Genomic DNA, 25,163 nt, shown 5'->3' with positions numbered 1-25,163 from the left:
CTCTCCATCTATGAGTCTGCCTCTAGTTTGCTTATTAGTTCAATTTGTTCATAAGATTCCACATATGAGTAAAATCATATGCTTCTTTCCTTTCTGACTGGCTTATTCCACTTAGTATAATGTTCTTCATGTCCATCCATGTTGCTGCAAAGGGTAAAATTTTCTTCTTTTTATGGCTGAGTAGTATTCCATGGTGTAAATGTCCCACAGTTGTTTTATCCACTCATCTACTGATGGACACTTGGGCTGCTTCTGTATCTTGGCAATTGCAAATAATGCTGCTTATGTTATTTTGAATTAGTGTCCTGAGTTTCTTTGGATATATTGCCGGAAGTGGGACCCCCTGGTCAAAAGGTAGACCCACTTTAAATATTTTGAAGTATCTCCATACTGCTTTCCACAGTAGCTACACCAACAGTCTGCATTTTCACCAACAGTGTAAAAGTCTTCCCCCTTTTCCACATCCTCACTAGCACTTGATGTTTGCTGATTTATTGATGATAGCTACTCTGACAGGTATGAGATGGTATCTCATTGTGGTTTTAATTTGGAGTTCTTTTTTTAAAAATATTTTCTATTTATTTATATTTAGAGGGGAAGTGAAGGAGAGAGGAAGAGAAACATCAATGTATGGTTGCTTCTTGTGCATCCCCTCCTGGGAACTGGCCCCTGCTGGGAACTGGCCTGCAACCCAGGAATGTGCCCTGACTGGGAATCGAACTGCGATTGTCTGGTTCACAGGCCCACGCTCAATCCACTGAGCTACACCAGCCAGGGCCTTTAATTTGAAGTTCTTGATGATCAGTGACATTGAGCATCTTTTCATATATCTACTGGCCATCTATAGGTCCAGTTGGGAGGAAAGTTTATTCAGGTCCTTTGCCCATTTTTTTCATTGTATTGTTTATTTGGTCTGCTGTGTGTGTTGAGTTTTATAAGTTCTTTATAAATTTAGGATATTGACCCCTTATCAGATGTATCAGTGAATATGTTCTTCTATTCTGTGGGTTGTCTTTTTATTTTGTTGATGTTTTCCTTTGCAAACACATTTTAGTTTGATGAAGTCCCATTTCTTTTTCTTTTGTTGTCCTTGCCTTGGGAGGTATATCAGATAAAATACTGCTACAAGAAATGTCCGAGGTTTTACTGCCTATATTTTCACCTAGGATTTTTATGGTTTGGGGTTTTAATATTTAAGTCTTTATTTTAAAATTGTATTTGTGTATGGTATGAGAAGGTGGTCTAGTTTTATTTTTCTGTACATATCTGTCCAATTTTCTGAACACCATTTATTGGATAGACTATCTTTAGCTCAATAGTATGTGCATGCTTCCTCTGTTGAATATTAACTTGTGATAAAGTTGTAGGTTTACTTCTGAGCTCTCTATTCTGTTCCCTTGATTTAAGTGTCTGTTTTTATGCCAGTACCATGCTGTTTTGATTAATTGCTTCAAAAGTATTAAATACCTAGGAAATATTCTAACCAAGGATAAAAAAGACCTGTACTCAGAAAATTATAAGACACTGAAGAAAGAAATTGAAGAGGATACAAATAGATGGAAGCACACACTGTGTTCATGGATAGGTAGAATTAACATCATTAAAAAGTCCATACTACCCCAATAATCTATAGTTTCAATACAATTTCTATTAAGATTCCAATATTTCACAGAACTAGAATAAATATTTCAGAAATTTATATGGAACCACAAAAGGCCCTACCTAGAAACAGTGATTCTGAGAAAGAAGAACAAAGTTGGAGAAATCATCCTACCTAATAACAAATTATACTATAAGGCCATCATTTTAAAGGACTATGATATTTCCTATTGTTAATTATTTAGTTATTTTTATATTTCTGGGTACAAGTCCTTTACCAGGTATATCAGTTGCAAAGACTTTTCTCCCAGTCTGTCATTTGTCTTTTAATTCTTTCATATTTTTTTTGCAAAAAAGTCTTGCAATTTTCATAGTCTAAAGCAATAAATTTTTAAAAATTTCTTTATTTTTTAAAAGATTTTATTTATTTATCTTTAGAGGGGAAGGGAAGGAGAGAAGGAGAAAAATATCAATGTATGGTTGCCTCTCATGGGTCCCCTGCCGAGAGCTGGCCTGCAACCCAGGCATGTACCCTGACTGGGAATTGAACCATGATTGTGTGGTTCACAGAATCAATCCACTGAGCTACACCAGCCAGGGCTAAAGTGATAAATTTTTGTATCATGCTTTTGGTGTCATAACTATGATTATTTTTTGCCTAACTCATAGCAACAAAGATTTTCTTTTTTTGCTAGAAATTTAGAGTCTAATCAGTATTATTTCTAAATGTTTGTTAAAACTCACCAGTGGAGCTATTTGGATCTGAGGTTTTCTCTGTTGGGAGACTTGCTACTAATTCAATTCTTCGGGTAGCTATGGGACTGTTCAAGTTATCTATTTTGTCTTGAGTGAGGCTTTTTAGTTTTCCTTGCTGCGGTATTTGTTCTTTTCTTTAAACTTGTCAAATTTAAAGTTGTCTGTAGCATTCTTTTATTCTTGCAATATCTGTGTATTTGTAGTGATGTCTCCTCTCAATTCTATATTGGTCATTATTGTCTTCTCTTTTTCTTCATCACTGTTGTTAGAGGTTTATCAATTTTATTGAATAAGAATCAGCTTTTGGTTTTCTTTTCTCAATTGGTTTTGTTTTTCATTTTAGTAATCTCTGCTCTTAGTACTTCTTTCGTTCTGCTTCCTTTAACTTCAATTTTTCTTTCTAAACATTTTTTATTTTATTTTTGGTTTTTTAATCCTCACCCAAGGATATGTTTATTGATTTTGAAAGAGAGGAGTGGTGGGAGGGAAAGAGAACATTTCATATATATATATATCCTCTATCTATCTATATATCCTCTATCATATATATATATCTTCTATCTAGATCTAGATCTAGATCTAGATAGAGAGAAACATTGATGTGAAATAATTGATCGGTTGTCTCCCATACACACTCTGACCAAGGATTGCACCTGCAAGCCCTTGGTATGATAGAAGATGCTCCAACCAAGTGAGTCACCCACCCAGGGCAACTCTATTTTATACAATCGACTTTTAAAGTAGAATCTTAGATGACTTGACACGGCTCTTCTTTTATAAGCACTTAATGTTATAAACTTTTCCTAAGCCCTGCTTTAGGTATATCACCCATAATTTGGTATGTTGTGCTCTTTCATTTTCTTTCAATTTAATATATTCTCTAATTTATTTTTTAAAATGATCCTGTTTCTGTTCTCTTCTGTTTAGAATCAGTTGTTGATAGATACGTATTCATTGCCATTGTATTAATATTTTTGATCTTCTTAAAGAAGACCATTTAACATTTCATATAATACTGGTTTGGTGGTGATGAACTCCTTTAGCTTTCTATTGTCTGGAAGCTGTTTATCTGTCCTTCAATTCTAAATGATAGTTTTGCTGGGCAATCTTGGTTGGACCTACAGGCCCTCGGTTTTCATCACTTTGAGTATTTCTTGACAAAGTTTCTTTTGAGAAATCAGCTGACAGTCTTATGGGAGCTCCCTTGTAAGTAATTAACTGCTTTTCTCTTGCTGCTTTTAAGATTCTCTCTTTAGTTTTAACAGTTGGCACTTTAATAAGATGTGTCTTGGTGTGGGCGTCTTTGAGTTTATCTTGTTTGAGGCTTTCTGTGCTTCCTGGATTTGTGCATCTGTTTCCTTCACTAAGTGAGGGAAGTTTTCTGTCATCATTTTTTTTATCATTTTTAAAAATAGGTTTCCAATTTCTTGGTCTGTCTTCTTCCAACATCCCCATAATATGGATATTAGTACATTTGAAGTTGTCCCAGAGGCTCCTTACATTATGCTCATTTTAAAAAATGCTTTTCTTCTTCTTGCTCTTCTGACTAGTTGTTTTTGCTTCCTTACATTTCAAGTCAGTGATTTGGTTCTTGGTGTTATCTAGTCTACTCTTGATACCCTGTAAATTGTTCTTTACTTTAATTAATGTGTCCTTTGTTTCAGACCAGAATTTTTTGTGTGCTGTTGAGGACCTCACTAAATTCCTTAAGCATTTTTATAACCCGTGCTTTGAATTTTGCATCTGGTGGATTGCTTCTCTCCACTTTGTTTAGTTTTTTTCTTGGAGTTTTGTTCAGTTCTTTCATTTGGGCCATGTTTCTTTGTCTCCTCATTTTGGTAGCCTCCTTGTGTTTGTTTCTAAGTATTAGGTAGAGCTGCTGCATCTCCCAGGCTTGGTAGAGTGGCCTACGTAGTAGATGTGCTAAATGGTCCAGTGGCACAGCCTCCATTTACTCAAGCTGGGTACTGAAGGTATGGCCTTGCGTGGGCTACAAGAGTACATCCTCCTTTTATAGTTGAGCTTTGATTGTTGTTGGCCCATCCACATCAACCAGACTGTGCTCAGTTTGGGGTCACTCAGCATAAGCTACAAAGCAATCTGCAGATGACTGTTACTTGTGCTGGGCTTAGAGGTGCCCAAGTGAAGCCAAGCTCTGGACCAAGGCTGGCTGCTGGTAGTGCTGGACCTGGAGCAACTCAGCAAGAGGTATGAGGCTCACTGAAGCCAGATGCTACTTGTTTGAATAAATAGGAAAATCTGAAAAATGGGCCAAGACAAGTCACTTATGTGGGAAAGCACTGGAAACAGCTTGGGTGGGCTCAAAAGTGGAGGGGGAGGACAGTCCTCAGGGAATCACCAGGCTGGTGGAGTCTCAGATATGGTGCTGCCTGTCAGCTCTGTGGCTTCGTATAGAGAGGGCTCAGAAATGGTCTCTGCCAGCTATTTTAACTGGTAGAAAGCTGCCTCCCAGGTCTTGCCCTGATGCTGGGTGATTCATTTCCTCCCCGTAAGGCTATGATGCCTTTCAACCTGCTGCTCCCATGCTAGGACTCAGAGGGAATGAGTCCGTCAGTCTGTGCATAAGCCCTTTAAGAGGAACTGCCTGAGACTCCAGCAGTTTATCTCCCACAGCCTTAATCCCTGCTGGTGTTCTACAGCCAGAATTTATGGGGACCTATCATTCTGGGACTGGAACCCTGGGCTAGGGAGCCTAATGTGGGGCTGGAACCCCTTGCTCCTGAAATATCCCTCCTGATTCTTATCCGCTACCAGTGGGAGTGGTACCACCCTGTTCTGTGTCTCTACCCTTCCTACCAGTCTCAATGTAGTTTCTTCTTCAATTTTGTAGTGTAGGACTTCCATTCAGCTCAATTTCTAATGTTTCTGAATGATGGTTGTTTTATAGTTTAGCTGTGATTGTTTTTTAATTAAAAAAATTGTATAGGGGAAGGGAGGGAGAAAGAGATGGAGAGAAACATCAATTGGTTGTCTCTCACCTGCCCCCCAACTGGGGGCCTGGCCTGCAACCCAGGCATGTGGCCTGACCGGAAATTGAACTGGTGGCATTTTAGATCGCAGTGCAATGGCCAACCCACTGAGCCACGTCAGCCAAGGCTAGTTGTAATTTTGATGTGGTTGTGTAAGGAGGTCAGTCATACTTACCTACCCCTTAAGTCTATTTTCTAGTGTCCTTTGTTACTGCCTCTTAGACCCTTAGGTTATTTAGAAGTGTGTTATAAAATTTCTAAAATTTTAAAGTATTTTAAATACTTTTTATTGACTTCTAGTTTAATTATATTATGTTCAGAAAACATACCTGGTATGATTTAAATTTCAGAAAGTCACTTAAGGTTGTTTTAGGGACCAATATGTGGATTATCTTGGTGAATATTCTATGTGCACTTGAGAAGAATGTATATTTGACTGTTAGGTGGAATATTCTAAAACTATGAATTAAGTTGGTTGATAGTGTTACATTTATATTCTTATTAACCTCCAGGGTACTTGTTCTGTCAGTTACAAGAGAGGCATCATGGTATCTCTAATTATAGATTTGTGCACTTTTGATATAACTATAGTTACCCTGGTTTTCTCTCAAATAGTTATTTGCACAGTATATTTTTTCCCTGACATTTCACCTACTTAAAAATATTTTATTTTCAGAGATGGGGCAGGGAAAAGAAAGGGAGAGAAGGATCAAGTGGTTGCCCCTTGCATGCCCGCAACCCAGGCATGTGCCCTGACTGGCAATCAAACCGGTGACCTCTTGGTTCCCAGGCTGGCACTCAACCCACTGAACGGCACCAGTCAGGGCTCACCTATTTATGTGTGTATATTTAAGGCAAATTTCTCATAGGAAACTTACAGGGTTAGGACTTCATTTATTATCTATGATTTGATCCTTGATGGGTTGAATTGTGCCCCCTCCCCCCAAATTCATGTTGGTATCCTAACTAGTATCTCAGAATGTTACCATATCTGAAATAGGTTAATTGCAGATGTAATTGGTTAAAATAATGTCAAATTTTATACATAATACTGAATTTAGAATGTTATTTATTTTAAACATATTTGTCTAATGCCCAATCACAAATCAAACTGACTTTTAAGTCTTTAAAAATATGTACTCAGTGATATATCTGGCATGAAACAAAATCACAATAAACACAGGGTGGGGTGAAAGGTTTATAGTTGTTCATATGGAAAATAACACAATAAATAAATAATAACACAAGAACAAATTGCTTCACATAGTCACAGATGTAAACCAGCTTTTGCCCCATTCACCCTGCAGTGATGTTTCAGATACTGAGCAGATGTTTCAGATCTGTATATTTAATACAGATGTTAAGTTTCTTCATTTAATAACGAGCACATACCATGCCCATTTTGCCATCTATAAACAAGATTTTTCCACTGTATCATTTAGTCTGATGGGGGAAAACAGATGCAAAAATTATATCCCAAAGTGGCAACTGGTGTCAGGAAGACCAAGAAAGTATGTGTTGAAATAGGTCTTGAAGAATGTGTACAGGAGTTTGCCAAGTGAGATAAGACCGGTCATAAAAAACTGAATACCATGTGAGAAAACCGAGCCATCAAACTGTATGGTACAAATTTGAGGGAAGATGAGGAGTTGGGTAAGGGAGCACCAGTTGAACAGGCAATCTGGGTGAACTGTTAGCATACTCTTAGCTCACTTGCTCAAGAAGACTTATTAGCACTTGAGTGTGAATGATATTGAAGAGTGACCATTGCTGTCATTTGTAAAGAGAACAATTATTCCCACACTTGGGTTCTTCTTTATTCATAATAATACCTGCTGCATTCTTCAAAACGCTCCAGACATCATTTAAACCTCTCATTTTGAAGGTAGGAAATACTCAGTGCCAGGAGTGGGTGGCTCAGGTGGATGGGGTGTTTCTTAACAACCCTCCACAATTTAACTGTTCATTCTGAGAAAAATCATGGCTTGCTAAGCAAATACACAGCTGTAACAGAGTCTCACACTTCCTTCTAATCAGACAGTTCATTCCAAGCCCTCCTAGAAGGAAATCCTGGAGGTGCTCTAGTTTGTGAAACAGAGAAGAAAGAATCAGAGAGGTAACATGATGTGCAGAAAACTGGTACACCCAGAACGCAGGTGGTTTAACTCCTGAGTCTATGAGCCAAACTGCTCTGTTTTTATTCATGGAGTGGTTACAGGACTTCAAGCTAAAGAGAGGAATAGAATCTATTTTTCAAAAGATGGACATCACACTGGCTGAAGAATAGGCAATGGACTGAAGGAGGAAGGCACTGGTGGCCAGAAGACACAATCCTGGTGAGTGGATCCGATTGTATATTTTTCGAAAAGGGATGCCACATCTTCGTCTGCCATGGCATAGAGACTTACTTACTACTAGTTAAATTAAAATACCTATTATTACTACTCAGTATATCCAAACACAATAAAAGCCATCATCTCTGGAGTTTGGATTATTTCATATAATTTTAGATGATGACTTATGAAATTGGGGAAAAAGATAACAAAATCAATGTATGCTGAAGGCAGAGAAAAGAATCTAAATGTAAAAGCAGTGAAGTTAGGCTCATAAATACCTTTAAAAATCGTATTTGTTAGCATATAACTAGATTCTATTGCCCATGAAGAAATTTCAATTTTCAAGCTTACCAGCATACCAAGACTTCTGCTCCAAGTCTTTCATAGGAGCTAGGAGAAAAATGTACACAAACAAACAAATATTAATTTGACTCATACTACTGATTCTCTTGCTAAAAACATATATACTTTAATAATAACTTTAAAAGCTGGATCTGAGCCTTCCATTGAAGTCTTTTATGGGCAATAACACAGTCTTCAAGCTGTCCATGCTAGAAAACACTGCCTTATTTTGCAAAGCCTGGAAGTTCCTGCCTCCACATTCATTAACTCACTTAATCCTCACAAAAAACTAGTGTCATGGTTGAGAAAATTCAACCAAGAAATTCAGAAGCAAATGTCTTCTTTATAGCTAGCTGTGGTGACATGGTTCTAAATGTAAAACGTTTGCTACAGTATCTCACTGCCTCTCAGCAAACACTACCCAAGTGTCTACGATTACTGATGTCCACTGTTTGTTTGGATCTGCAGGATTATTTCAACTCACACAATAGAAACATGGCTCAAAACTCAACATAACTCTGAGTTTTATAGATTGAAGAGTTTTATCCTACTAGAGCCACTTGATATTTGAAAGTCCTGTAAGAATTACATTTTAAATTTTTTAAAATTGTAATTTTTCATATTTAACACTTATTTGGGTTTTCCCTAAATGAGAGCAACTCTAAAATAATCCATGTTTGTAGGTTATTTTATCTTAGTAATTTTCAGGACACTGCTAATTCACCACATGAATTCGGAAGTTCAGGGGATGAACCATTAATGACCTGGGCATCTTGAGCTTCTTGCAGGAAATGAGTTAAAAGGACATGATGGGATTAATTCTGTTGAACTCATAAAATTAAAAAAATTGCCCAGTTGATATAAATAGAAAGGTGGTTCTCACTAGGAAAAAAAATAAACTACTTTCACTACTTACAGAAAGAGGTCAAGGGCAGAAGCAAGCAGGCCTTGTGAGAGAGTGAAGGCATGCACCTAAGGCCAGACATAAGCAGAGCACAAGCTGAATTATTTAAAGCCTAGTGCCCCTAAGAGTCACTTCGGAGGAGGAATAAGGAGTTACAATGTCTGTTAACCTCCAGTGTTCCTTTATGGTTTAAAGGAGAAGTACTATAAAAGTTTTAATGTGACTTCCGTTTAACATGTTACAAAGTTTAGGAATCCTGAAAGACTTTAAATAAGAATTAAGAAGCAAGGTAACATTCAAGGTTTAAAACAACAGTTCAGAAAGTGTTAAGAATTTGTCATTACTGAGAAAAATGTTAAGAATAAACATGATGGGAAAAACCTGTTGGGATGTTGCCATATTTATTGTTTTACTTTTATTTGTATAAATTCCATTCCTTCACCCAACTATATAGAACAAGTCAAAAGTTCCCAATGAGGGAAAATTTTGAGCAAAATGAGCACCAACTTCGACCATGATTTTCTATAGCAGAACATAGTTAATTAGCAATACAACAGAAACACTTAAACGATTTGATTTTGTGCATATTAAAAATGTGCAGTCTTACTTTTCAGCATTTCCATTTAAAAGAACAATTTTCAAATAGTTGCATTTTTAGCTGCTTTGTATAGACATTTCTAGGAAAAAAAAGACATTAAATACATCTGACTGATTTTCTCTGTCCTTTGACAGTCTAGTCCAAAATATTACGTCAAATTTTGATTTTAACAGTTAATTCACTTTCTGGATTCCCTTAATAACCTGGAGTTTTTCCCTTTCACAACCCTGGCAATTTCCAGGCTCCCAAAGACAGAGTTGAGATAGAATATAATTAGCCCACGTATGATGTGGGATGAGAATGCATATATTTGTCAAAAATAACTTTTGTACTATTTCATATTATCCATTTTAAAATTCCTTTCCTCATTACTAGTGCAATGTTTTGAATATTGCACTAATATTAAAAAGTATTTGAATATTCAAGTATTTGAGTTCTTACCATGCACATTTTTTCTTCCCAATTCTGATATTTAGAAACCTATTCTGTGCATCTTATAAAAAATTGAATATACTAATCCAGTTTTGTTACCTGAGCTTTTTGAAAATTCCTTTGCTTAATACATAGTAAATATCAACTAAACACATGCAAAACATGCAAACTGAATTGAAATGTTCCCCAAGCTAGAATAATGCTCACAAAAAATTATATGTATTTTTCATTAGAAAAACCTGATAACAAAACAATATAACATAGCTCTGCAACTTAATACAGCAGGATATAAACCAACTTTTTTTCTTTTTCTGTCGTCTGGCACTTAGAAGAATTGTCAGTTATCAAAAAATTGTATTTTCAAGAGAAGTTATTTTTAAAAAGTTTATTTTATTGTAGAGTAAAAAATATGAATAAAGATTTCCAATATTCTTCCTTGGCTTTAAAAATGAAATTTTGCCTTCCTTCTCATTCTTCTGAGATTTTAGAAAACTTACTATTCCTTCCCCTAATGTACACGAATTCTTCACATTTCTACCTTAAAAACTAAACTGGAGAGAATGTGCTCATCTACATTGTACAAGCAAAGACCAGAAGCATACCAAGTAGGGGGTGGACGGAAAGCAAGCAATAAATGAAACGCCTCATCTGTAAGGAACTTAAATAGACTAAAACTTGGCCTGCTTTTGATTATCACAATGCACCAGTAATGTACATTCCTGGGGTTGAAGACTCCTACCATAATGGGCCCCCCCAGCTCCCTGAGACACCCCTCATCTTCTGAGTCTCCCTGTTTCCTTCTTATGTCATTGCCTCAGTGACATTGGTTGATGAAAAATCAGTTTTCATACCATACCAACGGCTTTAATGCTTACTGATCTTCATGCCCAAATCAGTATTTTGTGTCGTTTTCCTACCTACTTGCCAGGAAAGCAAAGATTAAAACAGGACTACTATGCAGATTATAGGAGAAGGCAAAATATTTGAGCAGCTTCTTTATAGAGTTTAATTAAAACTAAAGTACAGGTGCAGAAAAAGTCATGAAAGTCAGGGTTACATTTGGGGACATGTAAAGAAGGGTCAGGTGAACGCTTCCTTACATTTCGATGAACCCTTAGGTTAGATGAACAAGATAAGGAAAAAATGCCATATAACATTTAAATTATAATAAATAGGGAAAGGTTAATCAATATTTCAGCTGGTATCTTTCTTACTCAATACTCAAATATACTGAACTGCAGATAAAATCACTAAACTTCAAGATGACTTTCCATTTTAGACTGAAGAAATGAGGAATGAGTATACTGCATAGTTCCCAAAGCACCTTCCCCATAAACTACACGAGCTAATTTGAGCTTTCAACAACCCTGTGAGGCTGTCAACAGTGGGAGGTATTACATACATATGAGGACAAATTATTGGCTCCTCCACAGAGTCATCATGTGAGAACTTAGAGTTTACTTAACTGCTGTGTACCTTGGTTTCTCCATACGAAAAATGGGGATGGTGACTGTCCCTACCTCACAGCTATTGCGGCAAATGAGATAATACATATAGCATTTTAACATACTACCTGATCTGTGGTGAGTGCTCAATAAATGCTGCTCTTACTGTTATCATTATTTTACATGTAACGAAACAGACTAAGAGATTAAGTTTGAAGTCATATGACTACTAGGCAGCAAAGCCAGAAGTAGAATTCTGGATATATTCTACTGAATATATTATTACCACCCTGTATTACCATTGAATATCTACTTTTGGATTATAGATTAGCCTTTTGCAAGACTTTTACAGTTTATTTTTTGCAGTTGATAATGTCATTTTGGTTTGACAAATCCAATGGCATTAACATCATTTCCAATGGAAAAACACTTCTTTTAGTGGGAATGGAATTAAGGGCATTAAAAAAGAATGGTCTTTATAGATAATTAGGGTGGAAATTGGAATCTAGGGCTAGAAAAAGTTAATTTTGGCCTTTCTGTAAACCTCAGAAAAATGGAAAGACAGGTTATTCGCTGGTAGACAGCGGAAGACTGCAAGCTCTGTGACTGCAGCAATGTTTGTTTACTCAAGATGGCAGAAGATTAGTAGGTGCACAAACATCAGTTTACTGAATGTTTCAATTAAAAAAAATCAGCTTTAAAACATGTCCTTAACCACTAGGATTCACTGCTCTGATATGCCTTCTTTTCCATTTTTAATGACATGATAACTATAAAGTCTAGCATATAGTCAGTCATCTACCCATTTTATTCAAAAGATTCAGAGTAAGAAATAAAAGACTAAATAAGGCCTTGAATAGCTTTATTGAAATCTGTATAAATAAACATGCACATTTCAAATGTAAACTCAAGTGAACTCAAGTGCAGACAAAATTTTAACCTCTGTCATGCTGGAGGTTAGTTTACATTAAAAAAAAAAGAAAGAAAGAAAAAGAAAAGAAAAAAAACAAACAAACCCAAAGCAGCTTTTAAAATACCAGGATGAAAAACCAGCTTTAATATCAAGGTATAAAGCAAAGCCATGATCAACATATCTCATTTATTTATTATCCTGGTCAAATGCATTATTTTTTAAACTTTAAATGCTAACATAAATAAATAATTTACCAAAATGTGCACTCACAGAGTGAACTTTTATTTACAATACACAATTTATAATCTATTGTATTTGATTAGTTCAAGTGAAGAACATTATACTTTTTGCTTTAATAACAGTGGGACACAAAGCAATTTCTCAGGTAGTCGATATGTGAAATGTGCCCCAGCATTTAGATTTTCTATTAAAGGCAGTATCGTATGCCAATTGACAATACATTCTTTTGAACTAGATCAAAGGGAAAAAGCAGCGAATGAAAAATGTTTCAAATGTTCACACATATTTTTGGCATCCTGGATCCTTAAATGTGGTGAACTAAAATCAAATTCAAGGTTTGTATACTTTATATATTGTACAGGTTCTAACTCTGGAACATGCAAATGCCAATTCTCTTATAGCAAGTTACCTTCTGAGAAATGCTGTAAGGCTATGGTGAATTCCATCAGGAACACACAAAGAAAGTTAACAGACCTACCTTTAAAGCCAATTGTCCATTAATGATTTAAAGGCCAGTATATGAAAAAATTTCTCATCCTAACCTTGATGTAATTATTACTATGGATACAGAATACTATTAAGTCTGTCCTTACATTACAATAATTGGGAAAGCTAAAAGTTGCCAAATTACCAAAAAAAATGGGGTAGAGAAAAACAGACAGCAAAAATTTTAATTTTGAACACCAGATTAAAGATATGCATTTTAAAACATGTAAAGAATTTGAATATCTAAGGAATAGATCCCAATAGCTATAAAAAAACTTACATTGAACTGAAAAATTACTTTAGATGGGGTATGAAATCTAGAACCTGTTTCCACAGTAAGATGATATTTAGTAATACTACAAAAGGATATAACTTTTTAAAGATTGTTTCTTATATCATGATTTGTTTTTTTAATAGGCCCACACTGATTACCAGGGATAGTTTGAAAATTTGGTTTTCCAAGAATACTACTGCAGTATTTATGCCACATTGATACTGCAGTTAAATATCATAGTAGTATATGTGGCAGCCTAATGCACATGAACTAGATTATCCAAAAACTAAGTTCAGCCATAGTTTTCTTGCAGTATTATTAGAGCAAAATGACCAACATCCACAAATTTAACATTTGTCATCAATTAACTCACATCCAAAAAATTAAAGAAAACATAATTCATCAAAACAGCAGCAAACTTAAAAGGGATTTATTTGTGATTTCCTATATATATTTAGCTTGTAAATACAAGACTGTAAATGTATTAAGAGACAATTTCTGTTAAAGTTTTCATTGTGTTTCACTTCAAGTACTGCACAAGTTAAAATCTGATAAAGGATTTACATTCGGTTATCTGAAACGCCCCATCTCAGACTTTTGTTTAATGTGGTGGATGACTTCATTTCAATAGATACCACCAGCAGGAAAGTCTCTTTTATGGCTTCTAGGACTTTCATTAGTTAGTGTGCATACAGTTTTCATTTTCTATATCATTGTCATTATCATTGCTATCTTCATCACTTTCTAACGGGATGCCTGTGGCAGCTGAAGCACCTTTAGTTTCTCGATCAAGAGGGAAAAAGCCAGTTCCACTGAAAGTGTCTTGCCTCTGGTAGAAGAGTACATATGCTGCTTTGGACTGTCAAAACAAACAAAGGGTGTTAAAAAGGTCATGATTCTCAAAGGTCACATTAAATATAGTAGGGATTTTTAGCTGGTACCCAATTTTGGGGATAGGGCATACAATCAAATTAAAAAAACACACAAAGTCAGATGGAAGTTATGAACACTGACTAAATATAAGAGGACTTCTACTTATAAATGAAGAATGGTCACTGGAATTTTAACATTTTTATTCTCTTCTAAATTAGTTGGACAGATAAATAAATGCAACTATATTACAGATTAACCCAGTTATTCTATCATGGCATAGAATTCTATGCCTCCTTCTCTCCTGTCTCTAAGGAAAAGATAAGCTTTTTAAAATTCTAATCATAACATTCTATGTTTGCTCTTGAGTCCAACTTTCCTTCAGGCATCACTCTGTACCTTCATTGAGTCCTTATCTTCTAGAATTAAGTCTTTCTCACAGCCCGGCTTGTAGTCTATTATTCATCATTCACTCTTCTGCACACTCCTCAATTCAATATGACCTAACTGTTGCACCAACCATTTTAATGAAATAGTTTTCACGAGGGTCAATAATCTCCTATAAACAAATTAAATAAACGCCTTTTTAAAAGTTCTTTTAGTCCATCTCTCTATAGCATTTCATGTTTTACTACTCCTCTTTCCTACATCCAATGATTTTTGGCTTCTGTGATAGCACTTTTCCCTAGGTCTTCTATCTCTATGGTTTCTTCTAACTTCTCTGTGGGCTCATTAAATCCTGCACTTTAAAAAATCATCCTTAGCCTATCACTCTTCTCACTGTGTATCTTCTTAGTAGGCAACTCATTCAACCTATGACTTCAACTGCTACCTAAAGACCTACAACTCAAACTTACAGAATTTGGAACTCTAGTCCAACTACTTAAGGAAAATTTCCATTCACATAGCTGTCGCACAGGTATCTCAAACTTCAACAACAAATTTTTCCTATAGTTCATATTTCGGTGAATTGTGAAGTAAGAGTTTTCTTTAACTTTTTCCTCTTTGCATCTTTATATCTGTATCTTCATTTATATCGAAGCTTAATCAAGTTCTTTTAATCCTATCTAGTAAGTTTCATAAGTCCAGTCTCCATTTACTACCACTGCTTTAAATTTAGTGTTATTATTACTTAAAATGTTTTTCTTTTTCAATTACAGTTAACATACAATATTCTATGAGTTTCAGGTGTACAACATAGTAAATTTGGAAGTCCTTAACTGCTTAAAGTACATGACAGTGTCCTTTCTTTGGGGGCAGACTATGATGGCCTTTTTTGCCTTTCTCAGTGCCTTCCAATATATTTTCTAGTGTTCTCAGATAGATGTTAAGACAAAAATTTAATAATGTTCTTCTGTTGCTTAACAATCTATGCTTCTCAGATTAAAAAAAAAAGGTATAAGTAACCAAGAATGTCATCTTTCTTGATCTGAGTTCCAAATTTAGCTAATTTCTGCCCCATATCCCTAACAAGAGTCTTTTCTTTCAGTAATACCAAATTATTTGCCTCTCCCCTAAATGACATGGTCTGTCATGCCTCCTTACTTTTGTAGGTACTGTTCTTTTTGTATAGAGTATTTTGCTTCTTTTGTCTAACTTACTCCTCCTATTTGTTTCAGACTCAAGTTAAACACTACTTTCTCTATGTAAACTTCTGCTTTAACCCCAAATCAGATGTTTAATAGTGTTTATCATATATAATTGTTAATTTGCTTGTCTGAAATCTTTACATTATAAGTCTCTTAAAATCAGATATTTGTCTTTTAACCTTGAAAAAGTTCTAAATGTAGAAGGTGCTCAAATACTTGTTGACTAAATGAAGGAACACTGTTAAGATAGAAGTAACATATAATTCATATAGTATATATAAACAAGATATATTACTTATTGGAAGGCAAGTTAGGACAGTGCTGTCAAAGAGAATCTTTGAAGAAGGACAATTGGCTATTTTAAAATGTTTTGGTTGGGAGACTAAACAGGAAACAGAATTGAAAAGTGAGAAATATAACTTTAAATTAGAAGTCTTAGACAAATTGGAAATGTAGTAAATTTGGGCATATGCACATTTTAAAAAATATTAAGAGTTCAAGTCTGTTCTTTTTATAGCTATAAGGAGATAAGCAACAGTACAAAGTTTATATGTATATACATAGATTAAAAAATTTGTAGAAAAAAATGCAAAATTATGTCTGTTCAGCCAATGACAGATTAAAACCATGCCAATAAATGGGCTCAGAAGTTTATTAGTTTCTAAAGTTGAACAATTTAATGTGAAGGGTTTTAAAGGATTATAAACTAAAACAAATGCTAGTCTCTGTGCTCAAGGGTTATATAATTTAAACTTAGGGGGAAAAAGTAAAACAGTCAGTACTTCCCACATTAACAGACAATAGAAAATATCCCATGAGCAAATATTATAGTTCTCACTCTTTCTAATACTGTGATCAGTAAGTAAAACTTATAGAAAGGCCAAATTCATAGAAAAATAAACTATCAAGCAAGTCTTAACTTTGTTCTTAGAATATACTAGCCATCTTTTTTTATTAATCAATACCTTAAAAAATTTTTTTATTTAGTTATTTTTTAGAGAAAGGGTAAGGGAAGGAGAAAGAGAGGGAGAAAAACATTAATGGGACAGAGGAAACACTGATCAGTTGCCTCTCATATGTGCCCTGACCAGGGACCAAACCTGCAACCTAGGAGTGAGCTCTGACAGGGAATTAAACTGGAAACCCAATTAACTGAGCTACATCAGCCAAGGTAATCAATATCTTATAATAAAAAACTGCTCGAATGGGAAGCAAAACAAACACCAATATTTTGGCTGTGCCTGTGGCTGATAAACTGATGCAAGTGTGAATGAATGTAACTTCCTTATTTCTTTACTATTTAGAAAATATCAAAGTAACAAATACACAGGGTTATTTTTAAAACAAACCTATAATCTTTTAAAAAATATTTTATTTATTTATTTTTAGAGGGGGGAAGGGAGGGAAAAAGAGAGGTAGAGAAACATCAATGTGTGGTTGCCTCTCACGTGACCCCCACTGGGGACCTGGCCTGCAACCCAGGCATGTGCCCTGACTGGGAATTGAAGCAGCAATTCTGGTTCACAGGCCTGTGCTCACTCCATTGAGCTACACCAGCCAGGGCGAACAAATCTATAATCTTCTATATAATGTCATTTTGAGTTTAAGTGTTTAACTGTCATAAAGGATAAGACTTTATTTTTAAAATCACATACATGGTAAGGCCCTTAAAACTTTTTCAAAAAATCCTCACCTGAGGATATGTTTATTGATTTATTTGGGGGGTGGTAGGAAGAGAGGGGAAGGGGGAGGGGAGATGGAGGGGGGCAGAGAGAGAGAGAGAGAGACAGATATCAGTTGCCCATTGTACATACCCTGAATGAGGACCAAACCTGTAACCTAGGTATCTTAGGTATGTGCCCTGACTGGGAATTGAAACTACAACATTTTTTGGTGTATGAGAGAATATTCCAATCAACCGATCCACCCAACAGGGCAAAAATATTTTTTCTATATTAGCATTCTGATTTTAAGTAGTCAATGTCTAGATATATCTGAGCCTACTCTTGGAGGAAAATTTTTATTATAAAATAATTTGTTATTTTTTGTAGAAAACTCCAGTTTCCATGTTGAAAAATACTAGGAAAATTTCCATACTGCAGTTTATACTTTTGTTAGTGGGCAAATTCAGAAAACAAATTTCTACTTAGGGGACAACGTTACATTTTTAAAAATCAGAGCAAGTGTCTCTCAGCTATTAGAGTTGTTAGAATATGGACTATAGTGTCTTTTATGGGCTCCTTTTAACACTGGGTTCCTTGATTTTAGGAAATAAAAGACACACTTACCACAATCTGGTCTTCAGATGCAGTTGAGACACTACTGTCATCAAAGTAGTACCATTTTCCATCATCTTTATTTTTTGCAAAAGCAGTATCTAATGAAAAAATATAACCACTTCTATAACTGCAATTATTTATGGTTTCTTGGGGGGGGACCCTAAAATCTTAAAATCATCTCTGTGAGGAATACTTATTAAAATCATATGAGAATCATCTACACAAGGCCTATCTATTATTACCCATTCAACTGAGTCCATTGATTAAAGGTTTTTTGAATAATTTTCCACAATCTACAAGCCTAAAATACTTTTCATGTAAGATAACTTATGACTTTTTCATCCCAGTGATAAACAAAACCAATTTATTATTTTTTAATTCACAGGATAATATTAATGATAATAAATAGTAATTAACATTTATCATGTACCGGGCACAGTGCCATGCAATTTACATGCATTATTTATAATGAAGGTATTATTATTATCATTATTACAATTTTAGAGATGGGAAAGTGAGGCATTAAGAAGTTTAATTTGTCCAATAGCGCAGCTGTTACATAGCAGAGTTAGGATTCAAACCTAGGTATGTCTCTGACTCCAAAGTTTGAAACTTCAACAACAGTTTAAAGTTTCTATGACAAATGTTTTTGCAAAAATTCTATCTCACTAATTTGTATGGTTTTTACACCAAAATCATTTCAGTCTTAAACAAAAGTACAGAGCAAGAGAAAGGTACAAAGCAATTAATTAATTTCCACAGTTATTAAAGATTTGCTTCATCTTTAAGGTAAAAATCCAGCCCTTTTCCTATTCCATGTTCTATATAATATACCTAGGAACTGAGAAAACAAAGTAGCAAAATGTTTCCCAAACAATTATCTGCTGTCAATAGCTCCTAAAAAATGACACTTGATGCCTATCAAGTGTCAAGTGATGCCTATCTTCTAAATAATTCTAGCACACACACACATATACACCCCACACAAAGTTACTGGTCTTCTGGGTGAATGCTACTGTGGGCTGTAAGTCTGTCAATATGAACTCATGACTGCTGCTGCACTTACAAATTAAAAGAAACATTGTTAGACTGAATAAAAAGACAAAATCTAATAGCAATATGGTTTATAGACAATAAATCCTACAAAAAGGCTCATAGAGTTGGCAAAATAAATGATATCAAGAGAAAGCTAGACTGATGTTTATAATTTTGAGAAGACCAAAAGGGAAAAACAAAGGTCAACTCCTGGTAAAAGGAATAACAGAGAAAGAAAAGGTACCCATTATAAACAAAAATGCAACAAATACTGCCAAAAAAACTAGTAAAACTGTTAAAAGAAAGAGATAAATCAACACTTCCAATGGAAACCCTGACAAATTCCCCTCAGAAATGGAATGAACATGAAAAATGATCAGACAGTAATAATTTGAATTGATAAGGTTAAACTATTAGAGCAATATAGAACTCTGAATAGATAATACCTGTTTTTCAAGCACACAAACATTAAGAAACGGACTATTTATTAACCCACATGGATTAATAAAATACAGACAATGCCTTCTAATAAGTAAACAAGCAACAAAGGAAAGGTTTATTAAAGCCATTTAGAAAAGCATATAATTGAAAATTAACTACACTCCAAGTTTTATGGCATACAGATAAAGAAATATTTAGAAGGAAATTTAGAACTTTTACTATAGCCTTCAAAAAAGGGGGGAAAAAGCAAAAAACATTCCACCCCAAAAGTTGGGAAAAGAACAACAGAACAAACCAAAAGTAACAAGAAGAAAAAATACCAAAGGGAAGAGAAGAAATCAATAAAATAGAATACATACATGTAATAACAAATAGGAAAATTAATATAACAGAAAGCTAATTCTTTCAAGAGTAATAAGACACACCTGAGGAGATCAATTAAAAAAGATAAAAGGTAAAGAAAAATAGCATAAGAGTATCATAAACGGTTATTCTAAAAAATTGGAAAATATAGGTATATTTTTAGAAAAAATAGAAAATGCCATAATGTGTACATTTTGGAAAAAGAAAATTGAATAGACTTCAAAAGCATAACATAAATAGAAAAGTTTAAGGCTGTAGAGCCCAAGTAGGTGAATTTTTAAAGGTTAATTCGCCTAGACTTTCATGAATAGTTAATTCCTACACAATGCTCTGCTGCTTCAGGAAACATAGAGAATCTTAGCCCATTTTATTAGAGTAGACATTGCACTTAGACATTAATTGCAATAACCCTAGATAAAATTAATTAACCAAATCCAACTGGGCATATAAAAATACTAAAAGATAAGTAGGATTTTCCAGGAATGCAAAGATGGTTCAATAAAAAAATCAACTGAAGAGCGTGGACTGGTATAACCATCCTAGATAGCCATGGGGCAGTACTCAGGTACTCAGGCACCCAGCAATCTCACTTCTGGGAGCGTAGCTCAAAGAAATTCTCACAAAGGGGACCATAAACAATGATGTTTATCAGTCTTGTGGTAGGAAGTTAAAGGCAATTTGGATGTCCACCTTAATTTAGTAGAGAGATAATATATGATATATCTGAGTCATGAGTTTAGAAGCAACAGAATATATTGACACATGTTAAGTGTTAAGAGAAAAAGTTAAGATTTATAGCACAGAACCAATCGTGTAATTTAACAATGATGCATGATTTATAAGAGAGATACACACATGTTAACCACATTAGAGAGAGAAGGGGAAGGAGAATGGAGAAGAACAGGAGCCCTGAATAGACATGTAATATTCTTGTTCTTTTAAATAAGCAGTATGAATAACTCAATACTGTAATTCTGATGTCAAAGAACATTCAAACGCAGATTCATTCATTAATCAACATTTATTGAACAACTACTATACAATCAGATACATCTCACGTTTTCCTTTAAGAAGTAATAGATACCTTAAGGAAAAAAGTTTGCAGTTATCAGAACATCATAATTTTAGTAAAAAGAGAAACTGTCAACTTACAGTGTCCTCCTCCCATCCCTCCATAGTGGTTGGAAACAGCAATCAAATTATAGCGACAAGGACCTGCATTTGGATTAATTAGGAATTCCGACATATCCAAGTCACTGTTTTAAAAACAGATCAAGTTAGTTTTGTTTTCTCTAAATGTAATGCATTCTGTTTCCTACTATCAGTGTTGTTTGATATATATATACATATATATATATGTGTGTACACATGCGTGCAACCAGCTATTTATAATTTGTCATTCATGGAACTGGAACATGCCCACCTTCTAGCTTACGATTACTTCTTGTTATTCTTTTTGTACTTGCCTCATTAAAAAGCAATAATGAGTCTGAACTTCTAATGCATCTCTAATAAGTTCTACCTTATCATTACTTCCAGTTCTTCTTATAATTATATTGTCAAAATGTTATTTTCTTGGGAACTTTGAGGGTGCACAATTTTGCTAAAGAGAAAATTTTCATTTTTTGGCTCCATAGTTGCAAAACAACTTCAACTTCAAATTTATAATCACCAATTAGAATAAGCAATCCACAGAATGTTTTTAATATTATAGTAATTATTCCCTTACAATCACCTTCAGCATTTGTCTATCAACGTCCTTTTAGCAACATGGGAAAGTATGGACTTCTTGTTGCAAAATTTTGTTTGATAAAGTCCTTCCTGGACTACACAAATGAGAACACAATATTCCCTTTTGGTCCTTCTGAATTCTCGGTTATGCTTAATGAAAGCTTTAAAAAAGGACTACAAACATGTTATCTCCAGACTGCTTTCTACCTTCCTACAGCTATGATGTCATACTCCCAACAATGCTATAAGAAAACTAATGGGTGGTGACACAATAACACTACTGTTATTTTTCTAAGCAATTCCATTTCTCTGGTTTTATATATTACTTTAGTTATTTTTTAAAAAGAATACTTAGGCCCTGGCTGGTGTGGCTCAGTGAACTGAGCACCAGCCTGCAAACTGACAAGTCACTAGTTCCATTCCCAGTGAGGGCACATGCCTGGGTTGTGTGCCAGGTCTCCACAGGAGGGAGTGTGAGAGGCAACAGATCGATGTATCTCTCACACACTGGTGTCTCTCTCCCTCTTTTTCTCCTTCCCTTCTCCTCTCTCAAAGAGTAAATTAAAAAATTGTTTAAAAAAAGCGTATTTAGGAATGGTTGATGATTAATTATCAGGAAAAAAAATCACTAAGGTCCCATGAATATCTCTAGATTTATAAACAAGGTCAATGAGCCCATAATAATGTTTACAAGTATGTTTTCTTTTTGTTCTTTGGAAAAAAATCTCTTAAGTAGAAATAAAAATTGTTACTGATCCTTACAGATTGTCAGAATTACTGAAATATCCACTCAAAACCTGAAACTGGGCCCAATGCTACCTAACGTCTACAAAAAGTTAGAGTTGTCCAATGTCTAGGAAGTATAACCAAAACTTACTTGACAGGAAAATCAACTAAGGTATCCAACTTGTCTCTCATGTATCGACTGTAAGAAAATCGCTTGAGATGTACCACAAGTACTGGAGGCAGGGACCACAAATCCAATTTCTTTGTGGCTTGCTGATGTTCTTTACAATTTGGGCAATACCTAAAAATAAAAAGAAACATTTAAAGCTTGGTAGAGGCAATTAAAACACTATATATAAAAAAGTTTAAAAAGTTCTACTTTGTTTCAGTGAGCAGTTATTGTATGCCTAATACACACCAGACTGAAAGGAATTCCTGTTATTATCTTCAATACATTTTCCAAATAGATTTAACTGTTATAAACTAGTATGTAAGTAAGCAAATAAATGATTAGGGCTAGATTATTTACATTTCAGTATGTTAAAAAGATGTGGGTGCATCACAAAGTTGTGCTGAGTTAGATATATTAAAAAAATCTCAAAGTTTCTGGGCTCTAATGGAATAATATCACAAAACATATTATAATTTTCCTAAAACAGTCTCTCTTAAAATGGCAGCACAGCTAAAAATTCTCCAGAAAAAGTCACTCAAATGAATTATTCATAGTAAAATGGATATTACTTGAAATATAGTAATGGGTTTAAAGTAATGTTTATACTTTCATAAACATCCTCATCCCTCGTAATAGAGTATTATCATAAAGGAAGTACTTAGTATTTAAAATATGAAAGAGAATTTAGTAATCACCTTTCTAACTCCATGTAGCACATACCTCAGTATAAATTCTTTAAAAATATTAGAAGCAATTATTTATTTAACTTTGTTTCTTACCAAGGATCTTCAGCACCTAGCTTTTCTTTTGTTGTAAAAAGCTCAATGCAATCTTTTAATTTCACAAAGGGTTTTTTAGGCGGTTTATATTCCACACTTTCATGTTTTTCGAAATCCTAAAGAGAAGTATTTCTTGAGTTAAGAAAACAAATGAAACAAAACTCATTTTAGTGATACCATCTTACTATGAATAGTAATGAAAAACTCCTAAACTTTCTCAAGAGTCATAAAGCTTATTTCAGCTGAGATTTACACCACCCTTCTAAATAACTCTTGTATGTACACCTAAAAACAATTAGAAAGTATAAAAAGAAAGCATGTTCAAAACTAACACGTCTTTTCTAGTATATAACTAACCAAGTTTATACTGGCAAAATAAACACATCTGGTAGAAGCCAAAGAATGTTACAGAACAGTGGTGATCAACATGGAAAAAAAAAGAGTACGTGATGACTTACCTCAGCGGCATTTTCATCAAAGTATCTTTTTTTCAAATCAGGATCCCAATCCAAAGCAAGAAAAGATCTTTCTAAGGTAGAAAACATATTTTTTCTTTAAAATTTAATATGCCTTAATGTTAAAATCAGTGTATTTTAATGTTAAGATATATATAAGAATAAACAAATAGCAGTCATGCTTATTTTTATTAGATGATCAGGGCAGTTTCCAAGCCATTAAAATAGTTTAGGAGTTAAAAAAATAAAACAAAACCTAATAAAACACGTGTTTTAATATACAGAGAAATTAAGGCTTTTAAGATTTTAGACAGATATGTAAATATTAAAATTCATGTGTTGAATTTTGTGGTTTTCACCTAAAAAAAGGTAATGTACTTTGCTCAAATGCAGTGTTCTATCAAGCCATTTTTCACAAACACTTACCATCTAGCCTAAGCTGCCTATCATCAAATCTTATATGCCTGGTATCATCTTTGATGTAGTTGATATCAGTATTGCCTAAGTTGTTAAACTGGAATGTAAACAATCGTTTTTTGTGTCCTGTGAGTTGACCTTTGCAAGTTTCTTCAGTACATAATCCATTTTCAGAATCATTATCTCCTCCAACTGAATCTTCAGACTGACTGTTTTCATTCTCAGAGGGAAGTTCTTGATCTTGGCTGGATTCATCATCTGGTTCATCTGTTTCCATTTCACCTAATTTTAGATATTAGAAATCTTTAAATAATTTCATTTAAAAACTATTAATACTAGCATTATTTTTCTCAGGCTTGCAGATACTTTTTAGTTCCTCAATCCCCAACCTCTCAACTTTTCTCTGAGGCAATAATCCAAGTGAAGAGTTTTTACAGTTTAATGGGGAAGTCTTACTCGGTGAGCCTTCCTCATGGATGCCATTTGGGCCATTCCCATTAATATTTTGGTCCTTACAGCAGTGCAGGGATCCTTCAGTGTCTTCGGTTTCAGTAGATATTTTGACATATCGGCTTAAATAAAATTAGAAATCAAACAAGTTCAGTTCTGTAAAGGTAAGAACTTGAAAAAGTTTTCTTTCAATAAAACAAAACGTTTTAACACACTAACAGTGGTCATTTAGTAGACTCAAGGATAAGTTCGGTCATGATAAAATTCCACAAGTACAACTGACTAATCATTTCTTTTGATTGTCTTTATAAAAATTAATTTGTTGTTCTTGCATTTTAACATGTTTTTATGTGTTAAAATATGTGGCAAATATTTCCTCAGTTTAAAAAAGTATTGTACAAAAATCCTTATTTAGATGAAATATATATTATTGTAAGATCATTTATTGTCATATGATGCAATTTTTATGGGTTATATAGGACTATGATGATTAAAATAGGTATCTAAGAATACTAAATACATCAGCTATAAAGGATCAAGT

General features: G+C 34.3%; 1 protein-coding gene across 4 annotated transcripts in view; it reads right to left on the bottom strand.

Annotated features, from left to right (window-relative positions):
* Positions 1–12,247: 12,247 nt before the first annotated feature.
* Positions 12,248–25,163, bottom strand: part of USP15 (ubiquitin specific peptidase 15) — a 116,653-nt gene continuing 103,737 nt past the window's right edge. For 3 of the 4 annotated variants that reach the window (XM_037063050.1, XM_037063052.1, XM_037063053.1), the window contains 8 exons: positions 24,629–24,744; positions 24,182–24,454; positions 23,759–23,829; positions 23,301–23,416; positions 22,501–22,650; positions 21,045–21,148; positions 18,063–18,151; positions 12,248–14,174 (listed from right to left, as the gene is read on the bottom strand). In XM_037063050.1, the coding sequence (XP_036918945.1) occupies positions 13,992–14,174; positions 18,063–18,151; positions 21,045–21,148; positions 22,501–22,650; positions 23,301–23,416; positions 23,759–23,829; positions 24,182–24,454; positions 24,629–24,744 (1,102 nt within the window). In that variant the 3' untranslated portion in view covers positions 12,248–13,991. Of the gene's footprint in view, positions 14,175–18,062; positions 18,152–21,044; positions 21,149–22,500; positions 22,651–23,300; positions 23,433–23,758; positions 23,830–24,181; positions 24,455–24,628; positions 24,745–25,163 lie in introns of those variants that run through there. The other variant, XR_005068929.1, reaches the window with a different exon arrangement.

This window comes from Sturnira hondurensis, unplaced genomic scaffold (genome assembly GCF_014824575.4).
Source record: "Sturnira hondurensis isolate 20B ecotype Veracruz unplaced genomic scaffold, ASM1482457v3 Scaffold0014384, whole genome shotgun sequence".
Classification (NCBI taxonomy): domain Eukaryota; kingdom Metazoa; phylum Chordata; class Mammalia; order Chiroptera; family Phyllostomidae; genus Sturnira; species Sturnira hondurensis.
Note: the sequence above shows the minus strand (reverse complement) of the source record. Positions and strands in the feature narration are given on the sequence as shown.